At 35.8% G+C, this 12187-nt stretch overlaps 5 protein-coding genes across 7 annotated transcripts in view; all 5 read right to left on the bottom strand.

Moving 5' to 3' along the window:
* Nucleotides 1–355: 355 nt before the first annotated feature.
* LOC111463438 lies at nt 356–1012 on the bottom strand. The gene has a single exon (XM_023107372.1). The coding sequence runs from the start codon at nt 944–946 to the stop codon at nt 482–484; it is 465 nt and encodes a 154-aa protein (XP_022963140.1). The 5' UTR covers nt 947–1012; the 3' UTR covers nt 356–481.
* Nucleotides 1013–3348: 2336 nt separating this feature from the next.
* LOC111463114 (CASP-like protein ARALYDRAFT_485429) lies at nt 3349–5826 on the bottom strand. Its single transcript, XM_023106932.1, has 3 exons — nt 5360–5826; nt 3810–3942; nt 3349–3700 (listed from the first exon to the last, which is right to left on the bottom strand). The coding sequence occupies exons 1-3, from the start codon at nt 5488–5490 to the stop codon at nt 3506–3508; spliced, it is 459 nt and encodes a 152-aa protein (XP_022962700.1). The 5' UTR covers nt 5491–5826; the 3' UTR covers nt 3349–3505.
* A 771-nt stretch (nt 5827–6597) lies between these two features.
* On the bottom strand, nt 6598–8338 carry LOC111463396 (oxygen-evolving enhancer protein 1, chloroplastic-like). Its single transcript, XM_023107325.1, has 2 exons — nt 7980–8338; nt 6598–7501 (listed from the first exon to the last, which is right to left on the bottom strand). Exons 1-2 carry the CDS (start codon nt 8220–8222, stop codon nt 6743–6745), a joined length of 1002 nt encoding a protein of 333 aa, XP_022963093.1. The 5' UTR covers nt 8223–8338; the 3' UTR covers nt 6598–6742.
* A 722-nt stretch (nt 8339–9060) lies between these two features.
* On the bottom strand, nt 9061–12059 carry LOC111463155 (cold-regulated 413 plasma membrane protein 2). Of its 2 annotated transcripts, XM_023106998.1 has the most exons (5): nt 11981–12059; nt 10717–10804; nt 10491–10598; nt 10328–10398; nt 9062–9492 (listed from the first exon to the last, which is right to left on the bottom strand). In XM_023106998.1, the coding sequence occupies exons 1-5, from the start codon at nt 12021–12023 to the stop codon at nt 9239–9241; spliced, it is 564 nt and encodes a 187-aa protein (XP_022962766.1). In that variant the 5' UTR covers nt 12024–12059; the 3' UTR covers nt 9062–9238. The 2 variants fall into 2 exon arrangements, with proteins under 2 accessions (XP_022962765.1, XP_022962766.1); XM_023106997.1 differs by lacking the exon at nt 11981–12059 and having other exon boundaries at nt 9061–9492; nt 10717–11203.
* The window catches only part of LOC111463154 (BTB/POZ domain-containing protein At5g66560-like), a 4524-nt gene continuing 3063 nt past the window's right edge, over nt 10727–12187 (bottom strand). Inside the window, exon 5 of one of the 2 annotated variants that reach the window (XM_023106996.1) lies at nt 10727–10804. The gene's annotated coding sequence lies outside the window, so the exon portion shown is untranslated. Of the gene's footprint in view, nt 10805–12022; nt 12179–12187 lie in introns of those variants that run through there. The other variant, XM_023106994.1, reaches the window with a different exon arrangement.

Genomic DNA, 12187 nt, shown 5'->3' on the forward strand with positions numbered 1-12187 from the left:
TTTTAATGGTAATTAACGGTGTGAAATAATAAATATTGAATAGTCGGTGGGAGTTGGTATTTATTACCAATTTGTCCCTAAAAAAACAAATGGACGTGAGTATCAACGTCCATCCACCACCTTTCATTTATATGCACCACTTTTTATGACAGTATGTACCTTCAAAAATACTTAATTTTATAAATAAAATAATAAATTTTAAAATGTATGATATTTTATTCCATAATAAATACTATATTTATACATAAAAAATACTTTAAAAGGTAAAAAATGGAGTATGATTGTAGATTTTTATAGCCTTTTTTTTTTAGAAAATTAATTTAAAAAATAGCAATATTAAACTCCAAAGGTATTATGAAAAACAAAAAATTAGAGCTTCCTTCATTTTTGTAAAAATAAAATTAATAAAAAGAAATAATGAACCAGCCCCTGTCTTTTCGTTATTTACAAAACAAACCCATCCCATTTTCCAAAATTGCCCCTACTCGGGTATCGCCGATAAATTCGCCGCGAACTTTTTTCTTCCACCGGCGCCACTACGGCCGGCGGAGAGTCTCTTGCGAGTCTTGAGTTCCTCAACTGTGAAAACTAATGGAGACACAGATCTCCGCCGGTGGCTGCATTTATCACCGGCGCCACATTTCATGAGCGCAGAGTTAGCCTTGACGGCCAATGCGGCCATTTCCTCGGCCTGAAGCGGCTGCTTCAGCCTACTCAACGGCAGCGCAAAATAGAGCTGTCCGAGTTGAAGCTCCTCCTCGTCATTAATAGCCGACAAGGCGTCGTCGAAATCCATCTCGTCGGAGTTGCAAATAAAGCACGACGGATTCTTTTGAAGAACGTAGGAAACCTTAACAGGATACGAAAATTCCTGCAGACTTCCATCGTTGAGGATTAGTTTGGCGGTGGCGACGGCGGTGGATTCCGATGAACTGCAAATACCCATTAACGGCGATGCGGCGCGGCGGAGGGAGGAGAGTGCAAGAGCCGTGGAATTTGGAGGCGTTTGGAATTGGGGAACGCGTTTGTATTTATATATAGAGGAGGTGGGGCATAGAGGGAAGGGGCTCCCAGTTTTTGAAAAGCATTGCCACGTAGGATTGTCAAATAGTGATGTGGGCCCAAGCCTTTTGTTTCTAAATAGCAGTGGGGACTGCCAGGCTGGGAGTCGGTCGTGACAGGTTGGATGGGATTTGCGCTGTGTATTCTCAATTATGACCCTCGTCATCATATTTATTACCTACTGATGTCAATTCTTCAATTTTTTTTTATCCCGAGGTAAAAATCGACGTTTTGGTAAAAGGGCAACTGTTAAAATTCTACATTTGAATAAAAAAAAAAACAAATAAATCTCGTACTTATATGTATTTAATGAAAAAAATCTACAAAACTATATATATATAAAAAGCATGCAGTAAAAAAACTTTGACACATTTTTCACTTTTTACCAAATCAAAAGTCAAATTATAGGTTTTTAAAAAATGGTAAAGATTAAAAAAGAACTTTATTAAAAATTTAATTAGTTTAATGTGATGAATTCAGTGGCAGGCTCAGTATAAGTTATTTTATTTATTTTTTGAAAAAAAACGTGACAAAATGCCTCGGAATTCACAAAAGCAAACCAGCACCGAGACAAAGGATGGCGCAACCTTATCTGGTTTTGCTGGGCCGAACGCCAACTTGCTCAGCCCACCGCCCACATTTCCTTTTTTTTAATATTACTTTTTACAACCTCCATTTTACTTAATTTTGGTCCTCAAAAGTTTTTTTTAACATTATTAATAAATTTTTGTAATACATTTAATTAAAAAAATATATGGGGAGTTCTTTACCATAGTTGTTTCGTTTCTCTCTCCAATCAATGTGGAATCTCACAATCTACCTCTTTAGAAGCCTATCATCAACACCATTTGTAATTAATGGAAAAAGGCCTTCCTAGAAGCTTCTGTTAAAGTCTTCCCTCATCGAAATCTTAGATCCCACTCAATAATGAGATACATCAAACCCACCATTATACATTACAAAATTATTATTTTTATTTAATTTTGTACCAAATTTTTGACCCCACCAACAAAAAAAACAACAACAATAATAAATAAATGGAAATACTAGTAAAAAGCTTAATTTTGAAGCACACCCTTTGTTTAAAATTAAAAGGTCAATTATTCATTGGCTTTATTTGATTATAAATAAATATTAGTTAAAAAGTAGGAATTATTAATTAATTAATAAATAGGAGTCTAAATGAAAAAAGGAATTGTAACACTATAAAATCCATGAACTATCCATAGATACATAATTTATTAATGAGCAATTATAAAGTTGGGGATTACCCTTTATATAATAAATAATAAAAAGTATTTATTTAATTATATTATTTTTGAATTAAGGGGCAGGGTGTCCCACAAAAGGGCAGCTCCACCGTCAGAGACGAATACAAAGTACCAGATAATTAAAGACATTCCCACACATTATGGAATTCAATCAACAACCTTAAGGACACCACTGTCCCATTTTCATCACTTTTTTGTCTTTTTTTTTTCATTTTAATTTAATTTAATCTAATCAATTATTTAATTTCCACATGCTCTCCCTTATATTAATCAGTTTTTTTTTTTAAGTATTTGATAATTATTATGTTTTTTTCTTCTCCTTTGGATATTAATTGTGGCACTTATAATTAATTTTGTATAAGATTTTGTCCCCTAATAATTAATTAGTGATGAATAATTTGTCTTTTTTTAATAATAATAGAAAATCTTTCAGCTTTTTAAAAATGTCTTGTCTTGATATCTCAATTTTATATAGAGAATTAAATTAAGTTAATCTGTACTTCATCATTTAAAATTTGAAATTTAAATTAATTCATTTTTTAAAAATCATAATTCTCATATTTTCCACGTGCTATTTAAGCATTTGATGAAAGTGGATAATTTGAATCTGAAATCCACCAAATGAATGCCAAATTAGTATAATTGCGATTGTCTTCCATTTTTCTCTCTATAAATTGATTTTTTTTTTCACCCTCTTTATTTTTTAATTTTCTCTTTATTTATTTTTTTAAATGCCAATAAAACAGAATTTATAGTAACAAAGAAAAAATAAAATAAGTTTATAATAAAATAGAACCTCCAATTAGACAATTTTAAAACTTTGAGGGAGGAAACACAAATGAACAACTAATGATGAGTTTGAGCTGTTATTTCTGAAGTTTTTTTTTATAAAAAATTAATGGTTGAATTAGTGGAAATTAAATAGAGGATAACGATATTTATACGTATATGAAAACAAATATTTTTATGGGGCCGAATATACTTTAGGTCTATGAAGTTCGAACAAATGTGTTCAGCATAACACTGTTAATTATTGACTCATTTTTTTACAGTTATCCAATCCAATTCTCAGGGATTGGAAAAATGTATACACTGAGTAAACAAGATTTTTTTTTTTTTTTTTTTTTGACATGTACAGTTTTCCAGAAACGACATGAACATAATGATCAACTTTACAAAGAAGGAAGAAGCCAGAGATTGAAGAGGGCAGAAACCAGAGAAAGAAACCATGACAAGAAAGCCATTGCTGCTGAAAGTCTATATCTACTGCAAAGCTTTGCCGAACAATACGGCACCCCGACTTTGAGCAACACGTCGGCGACACTGGCTGTCGAGCAGGAAGCGGCCAAGGCGAGAAATGATAGAACCTATATTACACAGCAAATGTAAATTGTTTTCATTCATTTTTCAACCTAGACTGCAAAGACACAAAGATGTTAATATATGATCATTTCCTAGAGGGTATTTCTTTCGTACCCAGTCTCCGGCGACGATGATCGCCGTTACTCTCGCCTGAGGAGGTAAATGCCTAACAAAAACCGAATATCCGTCCACTACTGCCAATGTCAGACTCCAAGGAACCATCAAGCCCATGATTGTCACTAGATAGCTGGGGGAATTAACATGAGCAATCATAAAGTTTTCTTGAGATTTTGGATCTTCATATCTTTTGCAGGAAAAAGAGCAGAAAATTAGCTCAAGTTCTCATAATTTATGCCCTCCTGGAAGAACATCTATCAGAAGTTGTTCTAAGATCATTAAACTCGATGTCGAAATAACAGAAATCTTCATCGTTAACATCATCAGTCTGACTCCAAACATATTAAACTCGATGTCGTTATCCTTGTGTCGAAATAGCTGCAGCTAGAACATAAGCATGCCAACAAAAAAACAAATGGCCCAATGTTTTGGAGAAGAACATCAAACAAGTATCCTTCTAGTTCTTCCTATGTGCCCTTACATCATTTTGATAAGAATTTTTCACCTTACAACTGATTACTAAAATACTGGACAATGCTAATCACTCTGTACTAGAAAACTTGGTGTGATCAGACAACTTTTTGTTTAGAAAATAGAAAGTTCATCGTATAAACAGTTCCAAAACTAGACATCCAGAGCTACCAAACATTTGAATTCCCAACAAACAGTCATTTTAGGCTTCCGCTCTGTAATTTGTAAACTAGTTTGAAATGATTCCATTAGTATATTAGCACAACCCGGATCAGCTAATTCTTGTTGAAATACGATTCATCTTCCTTGAAATAACAACGGAAAGAAATGTTTCAATCCGAGCATAGTTTAATAGATGAAGTACCTTTTACAACCCTGAAGGATGATGCTTTGATTTCCACCTTGCCATGGTAGAAATTACATAAAAAAAACGATGACAAATGTTACAAAATTTTAAGTCTGATTTTTACTAAAAATCACTTTCAACTTCAAGTTAACAGGCCATTGGATTAGTGGATAGTTCATGAACCTTAACTTCAAACAAAATTCAACCTCTAACTTCCACTTTCTTCGATAAAAATGGGCAAAGAAGCGAACGTGGGAGCGTGTATGCTCGGGTTGGCATTAACAATCAAATTTTTACATGCCCTTTGACTAATCCTATTAAACAACTCATTCGGTACAAAGAAGCTCCTATACCATTCCTTTCCTTAAATGGGTGGTTACCATGGCTTCATCAAAATTATCTAAACTTACAACTTTTCGAAAGAACACAGTTTTTCTACAATCCATTAATCAATTCCTAATGAACTCAAGAACACAGTAGTACCTATAGAACATATCCTGTTAAAGTTAGGTGGTTCTTAATCAATTCCTATAGGCAGTAATCAAACATTTGATATACTAATATACAAAATGCATGGATTGGAATTGAACTTAGGCCACGAAACTAACACAAGTTGCTACTTACAAAACATGATGTATTAATCCAACCATGATCAGAAAACCAGGACAAAAAAAACCTAATTGGAGAAGTAAGGAACTGAAGAAAACAGGGGTTAAAAGAATATGATTACCAGAAAGCCGTGTAGCTGTAGAACTCGATTTCGAGACACATGAAGAAGAGGGAAGCCGAGGCAAAAATCGCCTGCCCCAAACGGAGGACCAAGCTTGGGCTTGTGCCCAATGCCCCCGGCAGCTCTTCCATTTTCCCTCTGCAACTTTTCTACGCCGAAACCACTCGCCTCCATCATAGATTCATCGCTCGGAAATGGGGGGAACTTTGAATTTGGCTCTGGAGACCTCGAAATCTGGAGAATGGAATAGGGTTTGTTGCGTTTGTTCGATTTTGTTTGGATGGAAAAGAAAATGGATTCCCGGAAAATGAAAGATCGGAAAGGGGATTTAATTGCTACGCTGCCGCACCGCGATCGTGTTCAACGAGATTGGCTGGCTTTCTGATTTCCCAAGAAAATTCAGATGATTTTGGACATGTAGTTTTAATTGGAAAATTTGCAATTTGTGATTTAGTTTTATATAATTGGACATTCACTGTATGAACGTTGGAATCTTTGCTCACTAAAGACGAGTTTATCGAAACGTCTTCATTTATTTATTTGTGGAACGATACAATTATTTTCTTTAAAGAAAAAATAAAACCGTCAAACCAAAATTATTTTATCAAATTTTATTTCCACTTTATTATATAATTAATTCAACTTGAAATTTTAAATTTATTAAGCTTAAAATATGTAATAAATTATAAATTACAAAATTTAAAATTATTAAAAAATTAACTGATATATTAGAAAGTTACATTTGTCACCTAATTTTATATTTACTAGATTTATAATTTTTTTTAAAAACTAAACGTAATAAAAATAAATAAATATTTATTAAATACAAAATTAAAATTTAAAAATATTAAATATCAGTTCAAAAACTTATTAAGCAAACAAAATATTAAAGCTTAAGAAATAAATTTAAATTAATTAATTTTTATTTTTAATATTGAAAGCTATTGAAACTTTCCTTTTCCACAAGTTTTAAAATTTTAAAACGCTTTTGGTAGGGGAGAAGTTCCTACACCCTTATAAAGAATGCACCGTGAAGTTCCTACACTCTTATAAAGAATGTTTCGTTCTCGTGAGATCTCACAATCCATCCTCTTAGAGGTCAGCCGCATAGTTCCTCCTCTAACCAATGTGGGTTCTCACAAATTCTATATTATCTATTTTATTATTTTAAAGTCTAAAAGAGTTATAATAGGGCATAACTCGACTAATTAAAACGCTCTAATCTCGAATGTGAAGAGTGAATGAAAGGCACAAAGATTTTATATGCAAACTGGAATAAAATAGAACCCCTTCTAGCGTTTCTCTCGAAGAAAGTTTAGCAACTCTCTTAATAAACTGACAACGACACTATATGCAAATCATAAAACAAAGAAAGAAAGGGGTCTAAGATTCAAGCTGAGCGTACCAGACACCCTGGATCTTCACATCCTTTGGAGCTTTTGCTCCCAAATCAGTATCAGATGGCTGAACGCTCTCAAACACACCAATAACTTCACCAGTCTCAGGCCTGCTCTTGGTCACACTCAAAGTGATTTTCCCTATTGAAGATGAAGCATTCTTGTTGTTTTCTTTAGCAAGTTCTTCTTCATCACCTCTTCCACCAGCCGGCAATGCCACCGCATTGTCATAACCAGTCGAACCTCCTCTTCCCTTTGGGTCCAAGAAGGAGGAGCCACGGTATGATGGCACCAAGAAGTCTCCTCCAAAGCTATCTGGCTTTCCAGAGGCCACCAACTGTTTGATGGTGAAGAGGAAAGGAACACGCTCGCCTCCAGGCAGCTGAACAGTGACAGCAGCATAGTCAATTCCATCCTTCTCCTCAAACTTGATGGAACCATCATCACTCACTTCAAAGGGTCCTTCAATCTCGTCTAGGGTGTAAGTTAGGCGAGTCATGAGCTTGGTGTTTTGGAATTCTGGTGGGGAGTTCTTGTTCACTCCCTCTGCCTTGACAGTGAAAGAAGTGGGCTCCAGACAGAACTTTTTGGCTTGGTATTTGCCAGATTTGAAGGCAAATGAATCAACTCCTCCATCAATGGTTGGGCACTGGTTTGCTGTTCCAGTTCCCTTTACTTCAAGGTATGTCTTGCTCTGGATTTCATCAAAGGTGAGTCTCTTTGGTACTCCTTCCGCACCGGCTCCCTGGAAATACAGGAAAATGCATCAAATAGTTCAGATGATTATCAATTTATCATCGATCAAGTGTCAGTCGGGTCATTCTTGATGCATTATGTTTGATCTTCTCTTATTTTCATTTCACTAACGCTGGAGCATTGTATTAATTGGACACTCTGCATTAAAAAATTCCTATTAATCCTTTACTAATACGTCCTTAAAATTTTAGATTCATTTTTTTTACTTCAAAGGCTCATGAAGTTTCCAAGCTTTAAAATGTGGATCAAGGATTCTCATCCTTTCTTCGGTACGAAATTGTCATTTACCTAATTCGAGGTAATCAGATAGAACTCAACTCCCAAAATACAATAACTGAAAGAAATTATCAATCTAAGCAACTAGACGCAGCAGGTAAATTAACGTACTCTGGACAGAAAGGATGCTGAAATTGAAAGCATCGAGAATCATAACAAACAAAATCTCCACAAGCAAAGAAAGGGCATACCGAAACGACAAGAGCGGAAGTGGCAAGAGCGAAGCCAGCGATCTTGGCGGCATCGGAGAACTTACGAGCAACGTCTTTGAGATCGGAGTGGAGAGAGCAGGTGAGTCTAGCTCCGGCAGATTCAACGCCAAAAGCTTTAGAAACGCTCTGAGAAGATCTGAGTTGGGAGTTGGCGGTCCTTGCGGAGACGGCCAACTTAGAAGGCTGGATAAGCGTAGCCGCGGCGTGTACTGAGGCCGCCATTGTTCTGTCTCAGTCTCAGTGTCGGAGTGTAGAATGAAATGTGCTCCGGCGACTGGTACTGAAACTATAACGACCAGTAGGGAGGGGTTATGAAAGTGAGAGGAGAGATGATGATTTCGTGGCTTAGGTTAGAGAAGGATAAAGAATTGGATAAGAAAAAATCTTATTGGGTGATTGCATGCTCAACTATTGGCTTTATTTTTTCCACGTGGCTACACCTCATTCGTTACTAGGATATACCTATAACATCTTTTTTTTCTTTAATAATAATTTTACTTTATTTTGTTTGTTTGTTTTTTTAATTTTTTTTATTTCATAAACATTTGGAATTTGTATTTGAATCATCAAATTTTAATTCAATTTTGGGTCGGAGACATAAACAAATTTATTGAGCACCAAAAGTCCCCTTAGTACCAATACAGATGTATTTCTTTACTTATAAATCTATAATCATTCTTAAATTAACTAATGCGGGATCCACTCTCAATAAGCTTCGAGAGGAATATACCACAAGTGTTTGATTAAGGGTTATAAGAGGACTGTTTTTACTAAGGTTAAATTATAAGTTTATTCAGTAAAATTTCAATAATAATATTAAAAAAAATGTATTTTTTTACCATAACAGTTACACGGCTATAATATTTCACAATCTCACACAATCCACTTATTACTGGTACTCTTTGGGTCTTTGTTGACACTGGTACTCTTTGGGTCCTTGTTGACATTGGTACTCTGGTACTCTTTGGGTCCTTGTTGACATTGGTACTCTTTGGGTCTTTGTTGATACTGGTATTTCTCAGCAATCTACGTGAGATAATAGATTTGTAGATTGAGATCTCCCAATGAAAAATTTATGAGACACTTGATTGTTACAACATACGTTGTGAACATACAAATGGATGAACTATTTGGAAAATATATAAAGAGGGTAAGAAGAAAGGAAGCAAAAAAAGTGAAAGAAGTTACAAAATTTTTGGTTGATGAAGAAGTGAGAAGCAAATGTGTGGGATTTAGAGCTAGAAGAAGCGAGCAAGCATGGCCCAAACAGGGAAGACAAGGAGGAGGACGATGCCGAGGGTGTTGGAAATGCCATGGCTTTGAGTAAGAGAGTTTCTGAAGCCACCTGATGCGCGAATGTGCTCTTGCAGAAGGTAACATCCAATGATCAAACATATCACGACGCCAGCCAAGTGGTCTCTCAATGAGTGTACAAAGAACCCTGGTGCTGCCACCAGAAGCAGAATCAACGACCCTGGAATCTCTAGCCAATCTGCACATCAACATGCTCTCTCAATGTTTTCAGCTTTTACCATCTCACTTCCACTACTCTTAACCATGAGTTCAACATCAACGATTACAAGTTTGAATCTAACAGTGATGAGGAACGAATGAATGCCTTTTTGTAGTTAACTTATTCAATGCATCATACAAGGTTTCACTCAAAGTTAAATTATTCAAGGATCCTGCTAGGGGATATGATTCAGGCTTCACTCAGTTTTAAAATTAGTCATATGTTAGAGAGATTTCTACACCTTTGTAATAAATGCTTTGTTCCCTTCTCCAACTCAGGATCTCACAATCCACCCACCTTAGGGGCACAACGTGCTCGCTGGCATACCACCCGATGTCTGACTCTCCGCTCGAGCCCAAGAGATATTATCCTCTTTTGACTCTCTTCTAGTTTCCACTCAAAGTTTTAAAACGTGTCTGTTTGGAGAGGTTTTTACACTCTTATAAGTAATACTTTGTTCCCCTCTCCAACAAATATGGGATCTCACAATTCACCCCTTAGGGGCCTTCGTCCTTGCTGGCACACCGACCATATGAGATCTCACAATTCACTTCCTAAGGGCAATCGTCCTTGCTGGCACACCAAGCTCACCGCTATAAGATATTGTTAGATATTGTTATTTTTTGACTTTCTGTGTTGGGCTTCCCCTAAAGTTTTAATAGAGTGAAGAAGTTTCCACACCCTTGTAAGGAAGGCTTTGTTCCCCTCTCCATCGGGATGTCACAAATCCAAAAGCAATGCTTTATCATACAAAACATCAGGTTACTGAACAATATGTTGTGGAAAACTAAACAGAGGACACCATGCTTATTACCTGGGAAATGTCGTGGGAAGAAGAGCCTCAATACCACTGCAACGAAGGCAATCCATTTCCCTGCATCCCCTCTTAACAAAATCAAGAAGAAAACGATATCGTTAACATTTGAAAGCCATTGGCTAAAGCAATAAAAATAAGAAGAAACGAGCGTGACTGTCACCTCACTAAGTCGAAAATTCCTTCAGGAAGACTGAAGAAAATGTAAGGGACAAGAAGCGAAGTAAGCATGTTTGTTCTCCAGTTTGTGCGGTCCAAAATCAACAAGTAACTGCACAGTGATGTAATAAAAAAAAAAACATGAAATTTAGAACCAAGAACAAGCAGAGTCCATAAATAATCCAAAAGGGACCCATTTTTTGGGCTCCATTGCATTAGAAAGCACTCACATGGCAGCAAAAGAGGCAAGCCATTTGAAAAAAGAAGTCCCAAGGCCCTTTCCACCGAGCTTGGCGGTATGATGAATAAGCCTGGTGGCTGCAATTTTAAGCTCATTGAAATCAGAATTTAAAATCTCATCAATCAGCGGATCACTATTGAGAGCCAAATATGGCATCCTCCCCATTTGGCTTGAGAAAATGTTACAGGGAAGTGAAGAAGAGTATTCAAAGTGTGAGAGTCGGTGAAGCATTTATTCAAACACCTTGGATGCATACTTATAGTTTCGAAGGAACTGGGTGATGGGAAAATGTAAAGGGGTCAATCTCCTTGTTTTCAGCAGAGCTAGAGACTCCAAATTGGTAAGAAGTTTCGGATCAGATTGGTTTTCGGCTTCGACTCAGAGCTACCACCGACTGTCTCACCCAAATTCGGGTTACTCAGTTTTTCTTTTCTTGGCCAACTTTTTTTCTCGCTCTCTATTTAACAATAAAAATTAATAATTGTGTTTATTTTTCATCTCTAAATTAAAATTTAAGACTCAGTACTTGTAAAAATAAGTTAATGTTAGGAATTACAAATCTATTCGGAAGCTATCGCGACTTTGTTTTAAGTTTCCATAAAAGGTCTCATACCCGTGGAGATAGTATTCCTTACTTATAAACCCATAATTATCCTCAACAATCCTCTTCTTGAACATAGTACACTAAACTTTAAGGGTCTCCCTTTAATTGAGGTTCAACTCTTTTCTCTAGAGCCCTCGAACAAAGTATACACTTTGTTCGACACTTTAGTCACTTTTAACTATGCCTTCGAGATTCACAATTCTTTATTCGATATTTGAGGATTCTATTGTTACGACTAAGTTTAAGGTATGTGACTCTGACATCTATGAATCACAAATTTATAAATTATAACACGATGTATTAAGTACGTGGAATAAAAAATGGGTAAAAACGAACCAGAAACAAAAAGCCAAAGCATAAAGGAAAAGAAACAAAAAAACACAATTATGAAGGGGAGGAAGAAGAGGAAGCAAGGATAGTAGAAAGTGGTTAGGCTTTGTATTCACTGAAAATGCATAATCATGAACCAAAAAATAAAAACACCTTTTTTAACACAGAAAAGAAGAAAGAGAAAAGAGAACAGGATGCATTATGCAATTATTTGAGCCTCCAATTATTAGAGAGGTCTATATGGATACTTGTTTTTATAATTATTTAGTCCATTAAATTATATATATAAGTTTCAAAATATTTTAAATTAAACCCTCACCTTTAATAGATACTACCATTTGAAGGAGAGGCACACGTGTCATGAGATGATATTAATTTAATATACATCCAGCCGCTCAAAAGCCGTGCCACAATCAAAACGGTGCGTCGAAGCATCCAATTTGATTCCCATAAAAATAATAATAAAGGTAAGCTTTCGTGGCATTCATTCCATGAAATGTGGGGCCCAAGAGGGGGGGGGGGGGGG

This window comes from Cucurbita moschata, unplaced genomic scaffold (genome assembly GCF_002738365.1).
Source record: "Cucurbita moschata cultivar Rifu unplaced genomic scaffold, Cmos_1.0 Cmo_Scf00028, whole genome shotgun sequence".
Lineage (NCBI taxonomy): Eukaryota > Viridiplantae > Streptophyta > Magnoliopsida > Cucurbitales > Cucurbitaceae > Cucurbita > Cucurbita moschata.